General features: G+C 36.0%; 1 protein-coding gene across 1 annotated transcript in view; it reads right to left on the bottom strand.

Annotated features, from left to right (window-relative positions):
* Positions 1–21,794, bottom strand: part of Diaph2 (diaphanous related formin 2) — an 826,225-nt gene that overhangs the window by 481,998 nt on the left and 322,433 nt on the right. The window contains exons 20-21 of the mRNA XM_048336944.1: positions 6,358–6,459; positions 3,024–3,118 (exon numbers count right to left, since the gene is read on the bottom strand). Of these exons, the coding sequence (XP_048192901.1) occupies positions 3,024–3,118; positions 6,358–6,459 (197 nt within the window). The remainder of the gene's footprint in view (positions 1–3,023; positions 3,119–6,357; positions 6,460–21,794) is intronic.

A 21,794-nucleotide genomic window follows, 5' to 3' on the forward strand; every position in this document is an offset into this window, starting at 1 on the left:
TAAATATATAGACATATGCATACACATACACATGTGTGTATGTAGGTCTGTGTGCAGTAGATACAAATATGTATTATAGATGTGTGTATAGACACATATATATGTAGACAGATAAGTAATTAGAAACATATAAAACCTATTCTACAGAGAACTGTTATAGTGTTCACAATAACATATTAATTTTGTATTAGAGAAATAGTATAAGAGGGAGGCAAAACAACTTAACGGCCTAAGTCAAAACAGCCCTTGTTTTGAATTCTAGTCGTCTACTGTGCCACTTATAAGTTAGGTGACCCTGGAAAAATCTGAAAACCTCAGTTCTTTATACACACACACACACACACACACACACACACACACACACACATATCTGCTGGGTGCTGATGGCTCATGCTTTTAATCCTAGCTATTCATTAGGCTGAGTACTAAGGATTTCCTTCAAAGGGAGCCTGTACACAAAAGTCCTTGAGACTCTTTTTTTTTTTTCAATTTTTTATTGTCAAACTGATGTACAGAGAAGTTAGTTTCATATGTTAGGCATTGGATACATTTCTTGTACTGTTTGTTACCTCCTCCCTCATTCTCCCCTCCCCCTGCCCCCTTTCCCGCCCCCCCCCACCATGAGTTGTTCAGTTCATTTACACCAAACACTTTTGCAAGTATTGCTTTTGTAGTCATTTGTCTTTTTTACCCTGTGTCTCTCGATTTTGGTATTCCCTTTCTGTTTCCTAGTTCGAATACCAGTATATACAGTTTCCAATGTACTCAGATAAGATACAGTGATACTGTGGGTACAACCACAGGAAGGGGATAGAAGAGGAATATCAACAATAGAAGCTACGGTTTCACATGGCATGTTGAAAGAAATTACAACAGTGATTTAACAGTCGTTTCCATAACATGGAGTTCATTTCACTTAGCATCATCTCATGCATTCAAAAGGGCATAGCTATTAGACTCTTGTGATCCTCTGATGTGGTTAGCCTAAACCTGTGCTATGTATTCCCTAGGAGGGAGACCATAGAGTCCATGTTTCTTTGGGTCTGGCGCACTTCACTTAGTATAATTTTTTCCAAGTCCTTCCATTTCCTTACAAATGGGGCAATGTCTTTCTTTCTGATAGAGGCATAAAATTCCATTGTGTATATGTACCACATTTTCCTGATCCATTCTTCTACTGAGGGGCATCTAGGTTGCTTCCATATTCTAGCTAGGACCAAAACAGGCCTGAAGACCAATGGAACAGAATTGAAAACCCAGAAATGAACACACAGAACTATGCCTACTTAATCTTTAATAAAGGAGCTAAATCAATAGTCTGGAAGAAAGATAGCCTCTTTAACAAATGGTGCTGGCAAAACTGGTTCAACAAACTATAACTAGATCCTTATATATCACCCTGCACCAAAATCAATTCCAAATGGATCAAAGACCTCAAAATTAAAACAGATACCCTGAAAACACTAAAAGAAGGAATAGAAGAAACACTTGGGCTCCTTGACAAAGGACAGAACTTCCTTAAAAAAGACCCAGAAATGCTACAAATCAAAGAAAGGATGGACAAATGAGACTGTATCAAACTGCAGAGCTTCTGCAGGGCAAAGGACATAGCTCGCAAGATAACAGAAAGCCCACAGATTGGGAAAAGAGCTTTACCAACCTTACAATGGACAAAGGCCTCATATGTAAAATATATGCAGAACTGTAAAATATATACAGAACTAAAAAAATTAAATTCTTCCAAAACAAAACCGCAAAGAACCAATAACCCCCTCAAAAAGTGAGATAAAGACTTAAAAAGACACTTCTCTCTTGAGGAAATGAGACTGGCCAAGAGACATATGAAAAAGTGCTCTACATCACTGGCCATAAAAGAAATCAAAACAACATTGAGATTCTATCTTACCCCAGTAAGAATGTCCTATATCAAGAAAACTAACAATAACAACTGTTGGATGGGATGTGGCCAAAACGGAACCCTACTTCATTGTTGGTAGGAATGTAAACTGGTTCAGTCACTCTGGCAAGAGGTATGGAGATTCCTCAGAAGGCTAAACATTGAGCTCCCCTATGACCCAGCAGCCACACTTTTGGGCATCTACCCCAAAAGTCCACAAACAAGAGCACACTAAAGCCACCAGCACAACAATGTTCATCGCAGCACAATTTGTCCTTGAGACTCTTATCTCCAATTAATGACCAGACAACCAGAAGTAGCACTGTGGCTCAAAGTGGTAGAGCACTAACTTTGGGCAAAGGATCTCAGGGACATGGCCTAAGCCCCAAGTTCAAGCCCCATAACAGATCAAAATGAAAAGGAAATACATTAAATATGTTAGGCCTTATTTTACAGGGATTACTATCAATATCATAAAAGAAAAATACATATAACACATATAGTGCTTGATATACAATCCCTAGCATATATTAAGCACTCATAAAAATTAGTCTAATCTGGGCACTGGTGGCTCACGTCTATAATACTAGCTGCTCAGGAATCTGAGATGTAAGGATCACAGTTCTAGGCCAGCACAAGTAGGGAAGTGCATGAGACTCTTATCTCCAATTAGACACCTAAAAACCAGAAGTGGAGCTGTGCTTCAAAGTGGTAGAGGGCTAGCCTTAAGCAAAAAGCAACAACTCAGAGACAGTAAACAGGACTTAAGTTTAAACCCCAAAAGTCTACTATACTTAACCAAAGATCTTGAATGACTATTTAACTTTTGAACCCTCAGCTTTTACATTCAGAATAAAGTAAAAACAATAGCTATATGACATAACACATGTAATTTCATGTACAATGAATGATAGGAATTTTATATTTTAAAGAATAGTAGCTATTAAGTGACAGAAAAAGAATAAGAAAGTATATATTAAAGGGAGTCCTTTTATTATTAATAAAGCTAAATGATCCTGATTCTATTATCTAGATATAGATGAGTATTTTCTACCAACCCCAATGAAAAGATAGCAATTTACAAATAGCTGTGAAAATAATCAAAAAAGGAAGTTGTCCAACGTACCTGAATTAATGCCTCACTCAGCATGTCTTCATTAACCTCGAGAATAATGTTTTTTATATCTTCATATGGCATGCGATATGATCCCAGGAAGATAGCTTTAAAAAAAAATAGCTGACCTTAGTAAAAACAGAACTGCACGAAAAATTAGTTTCTAATAAATATCTGGTTATTTATAGGCTCAAAATACAAAATTTCTGGAATACCAACTTACAGAATTATGACAAGTAGTAAATGGTTTTGATTTGATATCTATGGAGTCATTTTTTTTCATTTTTTTATTATTTATTGTCAAATTGATATACAGAGAGGTTACAGTTTCATATGTTAGGCCTTGGGTACATTTCTTGTACTGTTTGTTACCTCCTCCCTCATTCCCCTTTCCCCTACCCCCTTTCTCCTCTCCCCCATGAGTTTTTGTTTGTTTGTTTGTTTGTTTGTTTGGCCAGTCCTGGGGCTTGGGCCTGAGCACTGTCCCTGGCTTATTTTTGCTCAAGGCTAGCACTCTGCCACTTGAGCCACAGCGCCACTTCTGGCCATTTTCTGTATTTGTGGTGCTTGGGAATTGAACCCAGGGCCTCATGTATAGGAGTCAAGCACTCTTGCCACTAGGCCATTTCCCCAGCCCCTCCCCCATGAGTTTTTCAGTTGGTTTATACCAAATGGTTTTGCAAGTATTGCTTTTGGAGTCATTTGTCTTTTTTTGCTTTGTCTCTCTATTTTGACATTCCCTTTCACTTCCCTAGTTCTAATACCAGTATATACAGTATCCAGTGTACTCAGATAAGATACAGTGATAGTGCAGGTACAACCACAGGAAAGGGATACAAGAGGATCATCAACAATAGAAGCTATGGTTTCACATGGCATGTTGAAAGTAATTACAACAATGATATAACAGTCATTTCCATAACATGGAGTTCATTTCACCTAGCATCATCTTATGTGTTCATAAGGGCATAACTATTAGGTTCTTGTGATCCTCTGCTGTGATTAGCCTAAACCTGCACTAATTAGTAATTTTATATCTCATGTATAAAAAGTATAAATACCATTTGTACAAAATAAAAATCCCATTGACAACACTCATAATTATATGCTGAGAATGAAGTAATATAACATGAAGAAGACATTAGAAATTTAAGTAAAGTTAGCCTTTTAATTCAATGTAGAATTTAGTGAAGAGATTACCAAAATTATTAGTCAGGAATGATGGTAAAGCAACAACTTTTTTAAAAAATATCAATTTATGGTAGCACCTCCTTCTCTGTAACTTCATTTTCAGTGGTTTCAGTAAGCTACAGACAACCACAGACTGAATATAACAAGTGAAAATCTCACGACACAATTTACGACTTTAATGTAGGTGCTGTTCTGAAAAACATCATGAAATTCTATGCTCTCTCACCTGTCATCCAAACCAACCATTTGCTTAGCATATATTTAAGTATTTGAAACCTACCTGTCAATATTAGTAGATGCTATGATTTAAGTATGAACTATGCTAAATGCAACGTTCAGGGCTATCCTGTGATTGGAACATGAGCAGTCTCATTGAATCCACTTGGGACTTTATAACATAATGGAAGAGGGGTCAACATGGAAGAAATTAGTTTGGCATGACATAAAAGGGACATAGATTTCTGGCATTTTTCTTCCTGCCCAAGAAGAATGAGTGGCTTTGTTACACCATATTTATTATATTATTCTTGTATATATCATTGTACTATATATAATTTTGTATATTACTGGTGTTAAGCTCTAACTATGCCCAATTTATCGATTGTACACTATAATGGATACACACACACACACACACACACACACACTGTACTTGGCAATTTTCTATCACAGAAACAATTTTAAGTGCCTGTACACTCTGCATTCCTGCTGACAATCATATGATGTGCTGTTTTGTATTATTAATTGCTTGACATACACTAAATTATATTGCTCTGTCAACATTTAATCAGGTATATTTTATGTCATTCTGTAAGAACTGGACAAATACATATAATAGCTCACCATTCACTTAGAATGTATTTATCAACAACATGTCACATTTTCATTTCTCATTAAATATGCTTTTTTTTTTAAAAAAAAGAATATAAATGTGTTCTTTTCTTGAAAATTGTTGCAAATAAATTGTATTTCCCTGAAAATATCTACATGATTTCACTGGTACCAAAGGAAAAATGAATCCTCAAAACTGAAGCAAAAGGATACCTAAGTAGAAAATCAAATGAGATAACCACATCAGATAATGTTGACAAATATCAACCAGCAATTAAGATCATACTGCGATGGTGGGAGAAAACATCCCAATCATTAACTTTAAAAGAAAATGTATCAGGTAATCAATGAACAAATTCACCAAGGTATTTAATTTTCTTGTTCTTTTTTTAGGAGAGAAGTGGAGTTGCCAAGCCTGATGCTCAAAGTTCGGGCCTATGTGCTATCCGTGTGCTGAAATTCCACTGCTGGCTTTTTTGATGGCTAATTGTAGATGAAAAGCTCATGGAGTTTCTTGACTAGGTTAGCTCTCAACTGTGATTCTCAGATCTTAGCCTCCTGAGTAGGTGGGGTTATAGGCATGACAAGCACCTGTCTTTGACTACTTTTGTAAAGCAACATTCCTAGTAACAGGAAATTGATGAGTTTTTCAGTCTGATCCTCTATAACACATTCCTTTACAAAATAAACTCTCATGTTATCTTTACAACTAAAAATGCTTAATGTCTTGAAATTTCTCATCTATTGTATTTTCTTATCCTTGGAATCTTAACAGAATACTATAATGACATAAACTTCTGAAAGTAATGCATAGGGGGAAGTATGTCAAAGTAGAACTCAGATGTACATACTTGAAAGGTGAGTTCAACTGTACAGCTATTTCAGAAATGCAATAAACACTGCATGAATAGTTCATTAACCACTTTTAATTTGTTACAGTTAATTTCTCTGGTTGTATCACAATCACTTCAAGCATAAAAAATAGCAATGAAAAGACTTGCCCAAGGTGACCAGGGAGCACTCTACTCATAAGGGAAAAAAATTAACATTCTCCTTGAAACTCCACCATACATTTCATTTTTCATTTGGAGCAGTTGTCAAAAGTTTAATCTATTAAGTTTCATCTAAACTGACCAAAGCCGAAAGCATATTTTTTGCCAAAATGCCTGTAACAAAAATGTAACCTCAATCATATTCATACAAAATTTTGTTGTTGGAAGATTCCTAATATGACTGCTGAAAGAAGTTACACACTTTCAAATTGCATTAAACAGCCAATGACAACATCACCATGAGAAATAGTAAATGCAAACACTTTACATACATAGATTCTGGGCTGTTTTGGTATCCAGAATCCTCAACTCTTTCATTTTCTTCTTTACAAGTGTAGCCTTCTTTTCTTCAGAAGCTTCTGAGCTTTTTGGAACTGAAAGAAAAATGTTGATTCGTAAACAAAGATGGTATTAATCCAAGTACATGTATAATTTTAGTAAGGTATATTAACTACATTAATAAAGTTCATTCTGAAATCAATAAATGTGTTTATTTCTTCAGTTCAGGGAATAGAATAAACAGATATATATAGACCAGCTTAGAGGTTTCCCTACAAATTAAATATCAGCACTTAACTAGAAAAGATAAGCCAAATAGAACCAAAAATCAATTGCTGCTTCTTACCTAATGTGCAACATTAATTACTTCTTTACAGGTACCTACAGCAGTGCTGGAATTAAATGTACAGCAAAATCTCACTAATTTGTACTAATTGAGGAAATAGGGAAGACATGCATTTCTTCTAAAATATGCTAAAATTGAGACATTTATTTAATTCAATGAACTTGCTTTAAAGCACTTAAGGTAACTTTAACTGCAAAACAGGTTGCCTTAGAAAACTCCCTGCCAAGTCTGCTTTGAAGAATAGCTATGAACCATTAGTAAACAGTGGCAGTCATTTGCATACATATAATTAGGGAACTTCAATGATATGCTATTTTCAGTATGTTGGCTCAGTACCTTGCATTAATTTAAAATACTATCAACTTTCTTAGAACAAAAGACGCATCTGTACTTTCTTTACATGCTTACCCTCTACCTAAAAACAGTTAAAAAGACAGATACTACCAGAAGTTGCCTTGACAACAAGTAAGGATCAAGCTATGCCACAGTGTCCAACTTCCTATCCTCTTCAAAAAAAAAAAAAAAGCTAGGTGCTGGTGGCTGACACCTGTAATCTTAGCTACTCAAGAGGTTGAGACCTGAGGATGAGCAGAAAAATCCCCATAAGACTCTTATCTACAATTAGCCACTCAAGAAGTGGAACTGCCACTGTGGCTCAAGAGGTAAAGTGCTAGCCTACACCACAAAGAGGCTCAGGGACACTGTCCAGGCTCCAAGTTCAAGCCCCACAAGAGCCCTAAATGAATGTGGTTATCTGCTATGAAAATGAAGCATGTATATCAATTGTTTTTACCACTGATAGTGCTCATCAGTTGACCTATTCTAAGGTACAAATAAGGTTTATAGATAATAGGACCATTAATTCATGAGCCAATCCTTAGATTGCAATGGCTGTTGTCCTGTCACTAATACTACTCAATTTCATCACTAATTCATATGTCTATGATCATGTTGTTCTCATTAATCAGTATTAGAAAATAACTTCATTTTTATTCAATGATGCTATTATTTTTATTCATTGAATATTTGTGAAGTATAACACAAAAGAGTTGTTAATGTTGTGGGGTTTTTTTTAGAGGAAATAATGCTACATATTCTAAGGTTTGATTTCTGTGGGCTTTTTGTTTTGATTTTTCTTTACTATTTTGTTGTTGTCTTATTTTTGAATATTACCATTAGGAAAACATTGATAGGATATTATAAGATACAAGAAAATATTGTGAGTCTATTAAGATTGTCTTTGTTTTAATAGTATTAAATAAAGAGAAATGAATTAGCTTACAAAAGAAAGAACAGGGGGCTGGGGATATAGCCTAGTGGCAAGAGTGCCTGCCTCGGATACACGAGGCCCTAGGTTCGATTCCCCAGCACCACATATACAGAAAACGGCCAGAAGCGGTGCTGTGGCTCAAGTGGCAGAGTGCTAGCCTTGAGCAGGAAAAAGCCAGGGACAGTGCTCAGGCCCTGAGTCCAAAGGCCCAGGACTGGCAAAAAAAAAAAAAAAAAAAAAAGAAAGAACAGATATGTAAATAACAAGTTTTAATAGTTCTAATTCACAAGAGTGACCAACGTGAAGTCATGTACAATTTCTAATTAGATAATGTAATGATTGCACTTGAAAATTATGTTGTTATTGAAGGTATGAAGAAGTGTGTCATGTTAACTGAACATAGACTGATTGCTAATACTGGAAGAAAAATTACTTTTAATGTATTTCTTTTAAAATCTTCACAAAATGTTTCTCAAAGGATTTTTCAAAGGGCAAAGAGGCTTTTGGAAGAAATAATCAACATTTTTTCTTATTCTACCTTTTAAGCCACAGGTAGCTTAAAACAAGCATATAAATAATAAAAAAATTCAATGACCATTTATTTTGTCTATTAAATATAAAATGAGTCATACTAAAAGAACTTCTAAAAAGATTTAGGAAAATTAATTCAGTAAAAGGGAAGGTCAAGAAAATTATTTTGATGTCCCAATTTGAGTAAACTCAACTGTAGGAACTAATTAACCAAGAATATACAAGATTACATTGCTGTCCAATGATGGCTATATAAAGATTATTCTATACACCAACAGGCTCCTGGGTAATACAGACATACGTAAGGCTCATTAGTGTGACTTTATACACTAGCTTTTTCCCCATTAAAATATGCTCTGAACTCTCCACTTTTCAAATGAACAAATGGTTTAAAATTAAAATTAGACATCTCAAATAGTTGAAGTTCACAGCTTTAAAAAAATCTTAGTATATTTCCCTTGTGTTATATAACTTGTCTTAAACTCTAGGTTCAAAAGTGTGTTATGAGAATTACTATAGTAAGCCATGCTTAAAATAGTTCCTTAGTAGACAGGGGGTTTTCAAAACAATCAAGTTTTTGCCATGATTCCTAGAAAATGAACAGTGGCTAGTAATGTATTTGGCCATTAGTTAGATTACAGGCAACGATATAAAAGAATAAAGAATTCTAGTCTGCTCTCTTCCTCACCCCTTCATCATAGTACTAGAATTCCTAGCCAGAGCATTAAGAGGATCCAAATAGAAAAATGGGAAGTTAAACTCTCTCTATTTGAAGATGACATGATACTGTATCTAAAGAACCCCCATAGACGCTACCAACAAGTTACCTAACCTGATCCAAAACTTTGGCAAAGTAGCAGGATATAAAATAAATCCTCAAAAATCAATGGCTTTTCTATATGTCAATGACCTGAAGAGCGAGGCTGAAATCAGGAAAGCAATTCCTTTTGCAAGAGCCTCAAAAAACATAAAATAGTTAGGAATAGCCTTAACCAAAGAAGTGAATGACCTCTTTGACGAGAACTTTAAAAACCAGAAAAAAAAGAAATTAAGGCCAAACTAAGGAAATGGATAAACCTCCCATGCTCCTGGATTGGGAGGATCAACATTGTCATAATGACAATGTTACCAAAGGCTATCTACAAATTCAATGCAATACTCATCAATATACCAACAACACTCTTTAATGAAATAGAGGAAGCAATCCAGAAATTTGTATGGAACAAAAAAAGACCCAGAATACAAAAAAAAAAAATCCTAACTAGGAAGAACAGGGCTGGAGGAATTTCAATACCAAACTTCAAGCTGTATTACAAAGCTATAGTAATAAAAACAGGTTGGTATTGGCACAAGTACAGGCCTGAGGACCAATGGAACAGAACTGAAGACCCAGAAATGAACCCACAGAACTATGCCCACTTAATCTTTGATAAGGGAACTAAAATTAGGATGGAAGAAAGATAGCCTCTTCAAAAAATGGTGCTAGCAAAACTGGTTCAACACCTGTAACAAATTAAAACTAGATCCTTATATATCACCTTGCACCCAAATCAATTCCAGATGGATCAAAGACCTTGAAGTAAAACAGATACCCTGAAAACACTACAAAAAGGAACAGGAGAAACACTTGGGCTCCTTGGCACAGGACAAAACTTCCTTAATTAAAGCCCAGAAACATAACAAATCAAAGGAAGGTTGGACAAATGGGACTACATCAAACTCCAGAGCTTCTGCAGGGAAATGAACATAGCTTGCAAGATAAGCAGAAAGCCTACAGATTGGAAGATCTTTACTAGCCATACAACGGACAAAGGTCTTATATCTAAAATACACACAGGGGCTGGGGATATAGCCTAGTGGCAAGAGTGCCTGCCTCGGATACACGAGGCCCTAGGTTCGATTCCCCAGCACCACATATACAGAAAACGGCCAGAAGCGGCGCTGTGGCTCAAGTGGCAGAGTGCTAGCCTTGAGCGGGAAGAAGCCAGGGACAGTGCTCAGGCCCTGAGTCCAAGGCCCACGACTGGCCAAAAAAAAAAATAAAAAATAAAAAAATAAATAAAATACACACAGAACTCAAAAAATTAAATTCCTCCAAAACAAATCCTCAAAGAACCAACGACCGCTCAACAAATGGGCTCATGACCTAAAAAGAGACTTCTCTGAGAGGAAATGAAAATGGTCAAGGGACACATGAACACTGGCCATAAAAGAAATGCAAATCAAAACAACATTGAGATTCCACCTCATCCCAGTAAGAATGTCCATTATCAGGAAAATTAACAATAACAAATGCTGGTAGGGATGTGGCCAAAAGGGAACCCTACTACATTGTTTGTGGGAATGTAAACATATTCAACCACTATGCAAAGCGGTATGGAGGTATCTCAGATGGCTAATCATAGAGCTCCCCCTACAACACAGCAGCCCGACTCTTGGGCATATACTCAAAAGATTACAAACAAGAACACACTAAAGCCACCAGCACAACAATGTTCATAGCAGCACAATTTGTTATTGCTAAAATATGGAACCAACATAGATGCCCCTCAGTAGGCCAGTGGATCAAGTACATATACAGAATGGAATTCTATGCTTCTATCAGAAAGAAGGACATTGCCCCATCTGTAAGGAAATGGAAGGACTTGGAAAAAATTATACGAAGTAAAGTAAGCCAGACCCAAAGAAACATGGACTCTATGGTTTCCCTCATAGGGAATAATTAGTACATGTTTAGTAGGCTAGTCATAGCAGAAGATCACAATAGTCCTATAGCTATGCCCTTATGAACACATAAGATGATGCTAAGTGAAATGAACTCCACATTATGGAAACAAGTTTTATATCATTGTTGTAATTATTTTCAACCTGCCATGTGAAACCGTACTTTTTTTGTTTGCTTATTTTTCTTGTATTCCCTTCCTGTGGTTATACCCCTGCTATCACTGCACATGTGACAAGATATTTATCATTAGAACAAAATAGTTACATACTGTAAATTGTAATACTCCATCATTTACATAGCAATAAGTACCATTAACGATAATAACATTTTTATAACTACTTTAGCTTATCTAAAAATTCCAGTGAGATAGATGCTTGAGAGTTAGAATCAGAAGTTGCTCATGGTCTGATTGCAATTGCCCACACCTGTAACCCTCCAGGGAGCACTACATTGTTTTTTCACCAGATGGTTAGATGGTTTACATTATAGTCAAGATGCCCTGACCTGGTTGAAACTGGTTTGTGAACATTCCTTGAAAGTAATGAAACTGGTTTCTGGATATTTCCCAAAAGTAATGAACTGCTTCCTGGACACTTCTTGAAATTAACTAGCCATTACAATTAGGCAAAAGGGAAATTTCCTGTGGTTTGGGGGTTTAAAAGCTGCCTTCTGAGATGACTTGGGGTGGCATCTAGAGATCCCAACTTTGGGGGTGTAGTCCTGGCGTGCCAGTACTTTCTTGCTCAATAAAATTCTTTCCACCCCTCCAAAAGAGTTAGAATCAAGGATATACATACATCTCAATTCATTCATTCGGAAAGTATTGGCACAATGTCTATATTTTAGCCTATCATGAGGAAAAAAGAAGTTAAGACTTAAAAACTCATATCTCATGGTCATACATAAACTACTAGGTCTAGAAATGCCTTAAAAAGTATCCACAAAATATAATTTTCTTTAGTCATAGGAATATAGCTGGATATCTATGAACAGTAGGGAAGGAATATTGTATTGAATTTTATTATAAGGAATACGTGATATTATAAACAATGTCTGAGTAAAAATTTAAATTCATATTCATCAAGTAATATCATTACAAACAGAAGAATTGTGATCTACATAGACTAAAATACATATTCATCCATGAATATTTGTACACACAAGAAATTTGTTTAACTTAGTAGATGAACGAATTTAAGTTTCTTTTTTAAAAAAAATTTATTGTCAAACTGATGTACAGAGAGGATATATTTTCATATGTTAGGCATTGGAAACATTTCTTGTACTGTTTGTTCCCTCCTCCCTCATTCCCCCATCTCCCTTTTTTCAATGAATAATTTGATAATGTTAAGATGAGTGTAAGAATGACATTGGTAGGCTGAGAAACATCTAAAATTCCTGTATAACAGTGATGTTTTTTAATTTGCCCTTTTTTGTTTTCTTTTGTGAACTTTGTGTTTTCATTTCTGTAAATACACAACACAGATGGGAAAAGTGGGCAAAGTGTAGAAAAACATATACAACACAAAAAGGAAACAAACCTGCTGACATTCACCATTAAAATCAACTCTCTGTATCTGCTATTGATTTAATTTTTATACCGCAATAACATTATGATAAGCATTCAACACTGTCATTTTAAAAATGAGGAATACAATTCCATTTAATTACTAATTCAAAGATGCTCAGAATCATTAGTAATTAGATAAATGTAAATAAAAATAGCCAAGGAAGAAAAGCATTTTGGTCATTAATTTGTAAATTTTTAAATGTCTCACCTAAGAATAATGGTATATCCAGATAAAGTTCTCTGAAGGCAGAGGAGGCGGGTCTTAATTTGAGAGCGGCTTGAGCCACAAGCAGATTGACTCTAAATACTTCACTAACAACAAAACGCTTAATGCTTAAGATTCTTAAATCCTCACATGAAAAATGGTCTCATAATACTAACTACTAATGATGGTGTACAGAAGTAAGATTTTGGTGATGCAAATCTTTAAAGGAGAAAGAAAAATCAGCCATCAATTTAAAATATTTTATTACCCTGTAACACAAAGTGTATTCATCGTAATTACAACCTAACCACAAATCACATGATCAAGGAAACAAGGATGTGCACCATAACAGTGTTCATAGCAGTAACAAAATTACAATCAACTTGCATAGCCAAGTATTAAAGAATGCATAATTTGTGCTACACTAATATAATGGAATATCACTCAGTATCCAGAAGTGAGTATACTATAGATAAATATTTCAAAGAGGACAGATAAAAATCTAACTTAGATTAGAAAAAATAAATGTGGTAGAAAATAGCATTCACAGAATATCATTCATTTGAATTAAAAATAAATCACAGGCAAATGTCATGTATGGTTTATAGATGATTCTACACAAGTACTCAGCATATTAATGGCAGTGATTGCCTTAAGCGCAGGAAGTGACTCTAGAATAGATAGAACTTTAGAAACATTTTGTACCTCAATGTTTTAATCCCATAAAAGCAAATATCTATAATAAATATAACTAAATGTTAACATCTGCTCACTGTAGATGACTGGACTGGACTGGTGGATGCTTCCTATAAATGCGCCTTTGTCATTTTCCCATGGCAAGAGGTGGGGGATGGTGGGGGGGGTGGCGGTGAGTGAAAACCATGACAAAATTACACAAAAACTCCAAAACATTTTTACAGTTTTTAAACAGCCTTGGGAATTCCAAGGATCATGTGTATAGACACAAGTCCTGAGCAATATTAAAGAGAACAATAAAAATGAAAGTAGAGATTATTCCCTTTGGAATGCCAGCAGTATCTTATGTTCAAATGTCTTTGAGTCTATTTCATAAGGAGTAGCATCTTTGCTTCCCACATTTTGGAAGAGAAAGATAATACAGTATCTAATAAGGGATTGCATGGCTCTCTGTCTCCATTTTCATGCTACCTCTTGTGGCTGTGAAGCTCCCCATTCCCATGTCACTTACAACTGCATGAGAAGGCATTCTACAGAAAATTACATTGGAAACTTGTGGGGCACACCTGGAAGTCAACTAGCTGGCCCCACCTGTTTCTCAGTCTTGGGGCCATGTGTGGCTAAGATGGCGGCACCTAACAACAATGCACAGCTGCTACAAGTGTCTTTGGTTATAACCCAGAGGCGGTTCTGTGGGCGGTGACGCCCCAGCTCTTCTACCCTTGATGGACAGCTCATGCCTCCCCTTACAGTCCCTAGATAGGTGCACACCCCTCCCCTTCTTGCCGATCTTAGACCTGATTAGCTCCAGTGCCTTATATTAGTGGCATGTACTTCCCCAGTAAACGAGATCTTGCCCCGACTTGACTACCAGGCAGTCTGATTGTCCTCCGGTAAGGGAGGGCTGGGTGTGGGCAGCCTGCAAACCCTTGCCTTTCTTGGCTCCTCAGGTCTGGGTGTGCCTTCCCCATCTCTCCCGCGGGTCAGGGGGAGTGTGGGAGGCTAAAAACCTCGACAGAAACTGACACCTGTGTAGTACCTGAAGCAGTAAGAATGACATTATCAAGACTGTTACTGAAGTTCAGAGCACATTAAACAAGACTAATGGTTCTAATGGTAGGAATAACACACACACACACACACACACACACACACACACACACTTTAATGATTTCCTAATTAAGGAACAAAATCTTACTAGTACCCCCAAATCAGGAAGCACATGTTACTGCAAATTAACATCTGCATAACTAATATACTTGTACACCTGTTCATTAAGCCAATTACCAAACACTGCTAAATGTCACCAGAACACTATGTTTAACAACTTGCATAGCTAAGGTTGTATATTTGCAAGTGGTTCTCAATAGCTTGGCAGGTAATGTATATTTTAGTAAGGACAAATAAGGAAACATTAAGGTTTTCAGAACAAATTTCCCTAGGTTTTACCAGAAATTTCAATATCTAATCTCAGGTGTCTGTGGGATGGTTGCTAACTAAAAGCAGAGGTTGAAAACTAAGGTTGTTGACATTCTTTCTGCTCACCATTACCACATATGGTGAATCTTACTCAAGCTGAGTCCATATTTGGCTGTTTAAAAACTGTGTGACATTTTCCAGGCTATCCTATATGCTCAGAAAACTTCCTGTTATGTCCAATTTTATTAATTCCTGTCACAAATCAATGAGTCAAGTAATAACCTCAAGAGCTAGGTGTGGCAAACACAAAAAATGTACCAAGGAAACGCAAAGGGTATGAAATATGATGTTAGCACTCAATATTGGTTAAGGCAATAGACCATTTGTTGTTGAAAATACAGTTTAGGCGTTCATCATACACAGGATTTTTGGATTTTATGTAGTCATTCTCAGATGGGTACAAATTCTGCACTCAGTATAGCCCAATGAAGAATAAAGTTAACTTTAGCTTCTTTAGTTTTCTTTTTTTCCCTCCTTTTTCAGTTTTGTTTTTAAATTTCTGTACCTTTTGTCTTGTATGTAAGGTTATCTGTTTGGGGGAGCACAGAAATGGTGGGACATAGGGTGAACAAATGCAGTGATATTCACTTAGATATCACTAAGTGATATTCACTTAGACAATATGTTGAAAATGAACTATGCAACTTGTGGGGACTGGGGGCAGGAAGGGAAAACTGGGAGCAAATGAGAGAAGAGGTGACAGAAGAAATGTACTCATTACTTGATTATGTAATTTTAATGAACCTGTACATCACCGTTACAATAACAATAAAGAAAATTTAAACGATGCAGTTAACTTTGCGGGAAAAGGCTAAACATGATAGCACCTTAAAAGACTAGTAGCTAGAGAGTCTATCTATTTCTGGTACATTTAAGCATATCCAGAAGTCAATGTTGTAGAGACAATCAGGAATTTATTGATAAGATGAAGCTATGTGGAAACTATCATAAAAGAGATTGGTTCAATATTTACTTCTCATACTTTGGATATTTGCACTGGTTATGCAATAAACTTCTGAAATTAATCACATCCTCAACCAGTCCTGATATTACTCCCCACACTTCCCTTCCCATCTTTTCCATTTCAACAAATGGCAACTCCATCTTAAATGGTCACCAGAGAGAATGTAGAATTAAAATCTCAGAGTTCATATCCTTTTTTGAGGCAAATCCAGTATTTCATCAATTCTCATGACATTTGCTACTACCTAAGTGTTTTAAGGCACCATCACTTGTCTTGGGAATCATAATATCTCATAACTAATTTCCATTCCACTTTTGTCAATTTCAATCTATCCTAATAATCAATTACCTAATATTATTCCTATGCTGAAAATCATCCAGTGGCTTATTCTGAGTAGAAAGTGCTGTCTAAGTGACAGCCTAGAATGCCTCTTTTCTTTCTCCTGGTCTTAGGACAAGACTCATGACCGATGACCCTTTTGTTAATCTCCTAGGCATTCCTGTTACAGTAGCAAGTTTCTGTGAAGAACACGTGACACCATCTTTGGGATTTTCTTTTTTCTTTTCCCATTTACTTGTAATTTGAATTATAAACATATCTACTAGTGTACAAGGTAAGAATCATTATAGGTAATCCATTAGGATCTGTGCCTTTTAAAAGAGGCCATTCTCACCATGGACTTTTGGCTCATATCTACAATCCTAGCTACTCAGGAGGATGAAATCTGAGGATTGTAGTGCAAAGCCAGCCCAAGCAGAAAAGTCTATGAGATGCTTATCAAGTAAATTACTCAGAAAAAGGTCCTAGGAGTGCTGTGGTTCAATTGGTAGAGCACTAGCCTTGAGGAAAATGAATCTCAAGGACAGTGCCCAGGCCCTGGTTTCAAATCCCAGGAACATGTTTGGAACTGAAATAATTGCTCCCCACAGTGAAACAATTGCTCTGTGGGCATATACCACAACATTAAGATGGCTTAATATGTACTCTCGAAATTTAGAAAGAAAATGATTATATTATAGACAGTAATCCAGGAGAGTATTCTGTAATTTATTGCAAAGTTCAGAATCCCACACTGAAAACTAAACTGTCAACAATTAGGACAGTGCTAGTGATAAATAATAGAAGCTTTAATGAATGATAGGGATCGTAAAAGAACATCTATCCAATATTAAAATTAACTAACTAGGTAGCCTAAAGAGTTTTTCATCTCTTTATTTGTATAATTTATCATTCTGGTAGGCATACAGTATTTGTTGAAATAAAAGGTTTTAATGGAATAATTAAAACTGTCTGTGTATATAATAAATGTTAAAGTGCCCTTGAGACAGCTGTATCAATAAAAGAATTAGAAGAAAAAGCATCCAAAAATACGCTATTAAAAGGAAAGTAAAAAATAGGTTAACATTTTTATTTTTGCTTGGGATTTTATTTCTTCTTTGTCAGGTCACTGAAAACAACTGAAATAGTTAAGGACTTGAAATATGTACAATAGGGAAAAAAAGCAAAATATTCTGCTCAAGGAAAAGCTCTTTTGTTCAAAAAGGGAAGCTATACTCCAATGAAAATCTAGATGAGCTTGACAATATGCTAAGCTACTACACTGTAGCTGAGTGTATATGTCATTGCAAACTAAGTAGTCACAATAAAGCTTGCATGTTACACTAGTATATCTCAATAACAAAATCCTAGTGAAAGTGCATATTCCTGAACAAAAGTCTGTTTTATGTCAAGCAAAATTTTTACACTGTGAGCTAGTATCATGCTGAGAGTATAAACAGTAAGGATAATGATCACCTGAGTTCAACATGAAAGGTATTTGTCAAAGTAAATGGAGTTAATCAATTGAACATTGATCTATTAATAATCACAAGAGGGCTCTGTGTGTATGAATATCCAAAATATATCATTATTAGGGGAGTAGAGGAATATATTCTATGAAATGCCAGAAATAATTTAGAATGTAGGATTTTAAGAACTAAAATAAGGTGAAGTAAAATAAAAAATTCTTGGATGAGGGCCCAGATGGGAGAAACTGTCTCCTGTGACAACTAGCTTTTAATAATACCATGTTGGGTGCCATAGAGCATTTAAACATTAGTGTGAAAGACATGCTATAAAACAAGAATGTGTGCTTACTAATTTACAGGACAATAATTAATAATTGCCTAATTACTGCTCAGTGTGTACCTTTTATTAATTTTGAAGCCAAGAATTAACTAATAACAGGGTTTTGCACTGTTTATAAAGGCATTTATCAGATTAAACCAAATGTTTAAAATGAATATTACTCAAAGGCTTATTCTATCCTCCAGATATGCTCCTTCCCCAATTTTTTCCCAGTTTTTCAAATCTAGAATGAAGATAGACCCATTAAAATTTCAAGTAAAGCCAGGCACTGGCAGTGAGGCTGGGAACTGGTGGCTCACACCTCTAATCTTAGCTACTCGGGAGGCTGAGATGTGAAAACTGCAGGTTAAAGCCAGCCCCGGGAGAAAAGTCCCTGTGATTCTTATCTCCAATGAACCACCAGAAAACAGAAAGTGAAGCAGTAGCTCAAAGTAGTAAAATGCTAGTCTTGAGTAAAAGACATCAAGGAAAGTACTCAGGCCGAGTTCAAGCCCCAAGACCAACAAAACAAATTTTAAAAATCAAGCAATGGTTAGAATGAAACCTGCATTGTATTAGAAAAAAAAATCAGAGATTCCTGAAACTGAAGGATTTACCAGACACTAAATAATGATAAAAAAGAAAGTAATAGTCCAGATAAGAAGCAGCTGGTAATCATCACAGAGAGCAAATAAACTTGACTGGATCAGGATGGCAACATGCTGGCTCTTTTTCCTACTAAACTATTTCATACCTGCTGTGCTGACCATTAGGCTGGACTTTACTTCACCCAGTCACTTTAGTTCTATCACTGGGGGATTATTGTTGCTTCCCTCCTGGCTGTCACCAAAGTATGCCTCTGCTTTCAGCCTAGAATGCTTTGAATCTGAACTTAAGCATTTGTTATAATAACTGATATTGAGCAAGAAGGCAATACATAAAATATGTAATAGGACATCATAAAAAAGGATAAACTTATTATCTTAAACTGGCTAATAGAAAATGATAGATTTTTTTTAAAATTTCTTCCTAGAAATTATTAAAAATCATGAAGTCCATGCAAGGAAATATCACAGGGAAATTGGTTAATTTTCACAATTTCATATATATGTATATATAAAATGACATGAAATCCGAAGTAGGGTGTGACAATCAATAAAAATAGAATGAAAGAAGCACTATTATAGTGAGCTTATCACTTAGATTTCATTGAATTAAATATGACACAACACTTAAAAGAGCATTGATTGCCAGGCACTGATGACTCATGACTGTAAGCATTGCTAGTCTGGGGGCTGAGATCAGAGGACCTTGGTTCTAAGCCGGTTTTGGCAGGACAGGCCTTGAGAATATATTCTCCAAAAACCAACTCAGAAAAATTTGGGAATGGCAGTGTAACTCAAGTGGTAGATAGCTAGCTTTGAATGTAAGAAGCACAGGGATAGTTCCTAGTCCCCAGGACCAGCTTGCATGCATGCGCACACACACACACACACACACACACACACACACACACACACACACACACAAGCATAGGTTGTATCAGGTACCTGGTAAACTGTTTACAAAAAATAAAATATAAGGAGCAATAGGTATGAGTGGATATAGAAATGATGACTTAATATGAATCTTGATATCCAGATTCATGTGTGTATATATACACATGTGTGTATATATGAAGATATGTACACACAAACACGTAATCATTAGTGTTTCAGCATGAATTATTGTTCAGGGTTATTTTGTGCTCTAATCCTTTCTGGTGTATATGTATGGCAGTCCTGAGGCTTGAACTTAAGGCCTGAGAGTTGTCCCTTATCTTTTTCACCCCAAAATAGTGCTCTACCACTTGAGCCACAGCCTCACTTTTAGGGATTTGGTCCAAACTCACAGGGAAAAGAACTTGCTCAATACAGTTTTATCACACATCGCTATACTACCTCCACTCATATCTGCAACGTGGCATTCAGAAAATACAATGTGAATGAAATATGTGAAACATTACAGTTGAATGAAAATAAAAATGCAGGAAAGTCCATATGAATTTGACTATCTGATGTCAACTGAAGAGTAAGCAATGAGGATGTTTTCAAGGCAGATTCAGAGAAAAAAAGAACTGCCAATTAGGAGAACAGAAACAATAATAAAAAAGGTATGAGAGTCAGAAGTGCACTTACTATCACAAAAGTGAGAATGAAAAATGTTTCAATAAGACAAAGTGTCAAAAGTAACAAAAAGGTCAAGAATTGAAAACAGGACATTTCAGGCCATATACAGCAATTTCAAAGGAACCATCATGACAGAAGCTATGTTAGAAAAAGCAAAAAAGACCACACACTGGAGGTATTCTATGGGAAAAGTAAATAGAACCATGCTGGCAGGAAGACAGAAACAAAGCCACTTTCTATAAGCTTGTTGATCACATGATGGCATTTGATTACTTAATTCAAGAGCAGTTTTTATGCTCAAAATGATTTCAGAACAAACCCAGCATTCAATGACTTACTGCGAAAGATCAATAGAAACTGTGCAAAAGAGATTATACTGTTCAGCGATCCATGTTGCATCAATATCTATAATGGAATGAGACAAGGTGATACAATGGCCCAACGCATCCTGAAATTGCTCATAACAAAATCAAGCAGGAGTATAAAGTCCACATAGACAGAAAGCAAATACCACACATTCTTTTTATTGATGACAAAATAGCATTTCTCAAGGGAATAGAAAAGAAAAGCAGCATAAAGCAATAAACCTATAGAACCAGACTGGAATGATTGTATAGAGAATGTAAGATGTCACTAACAAACACCACCCACAAGCTTTGCCAACATTTTGGCAAAGAAACATGATAACCACATCTATGGGAGCCAAAAAAAAAGAAAACTAGTAAGCTCAGTGGTAGATGAACAGAAGCAGCAGCCTACATGCCATTTTTGTTGGCATCTAAAGTTAGTAGAGAGAAAACTGCTCATGAACATTAGGATATTATTTAAATCTGTTAATATTGAGGCTAAACCAATATACGATTTATCAACATTAGCTGAAGTAGACTGTCTGCTACCCATTACCTATTATAAATTATGAAATCTGATAGTATACAGGCCTAATGGTAGCTTTTAGATATTCCCTCCACTACAAGTACAGATGGACCAGGTATTCGGCCTGCCATAAAACAATAGGTGGCTTTCACAACTTACACTCTGCATCTATGGCTTTATTAAGTGAAAATATTCTAATCAAATAATTGAGGGCTGGGAATATGGCCTAGTAGCAAGAGTGCTTGCCTCGTATACATGAGGCCCTGGGTTCGATTCCTCAACACCACATATACAGAAAATGGCCAGAAGTGGCGCTGTGGCTCAAGTGGCAGAGTGCTAGCCTTGAGCAAAACAGAAGCCAGGGACAGTGCTCAGGCCCTGAGTTCATGGCCCAGGACTGGCCAAAATAAAAAAAAAAAATTGAATTTGCTAGATCTATTTACATAAAAGCATGTATCTCAATCTCAACCCAATACAATTTAAGAAACAGTTTAGTT

Source organism: Perognathus longimembris, chromosome 28 (genome assembly GCF_023159225.1).
Source record: "Perognathus longimembris pacificus isolate PPM17 chromosome 28, ASM2315922v1, whole genome shotgun sequence".
NCBI classification, from domain to species: domain Eukaryota; kingdom Metazoa; phylum Chordata; class Mammalia; order Rodentia; family Heteromyidae; genus Perognathus; species Perognathus longimembris.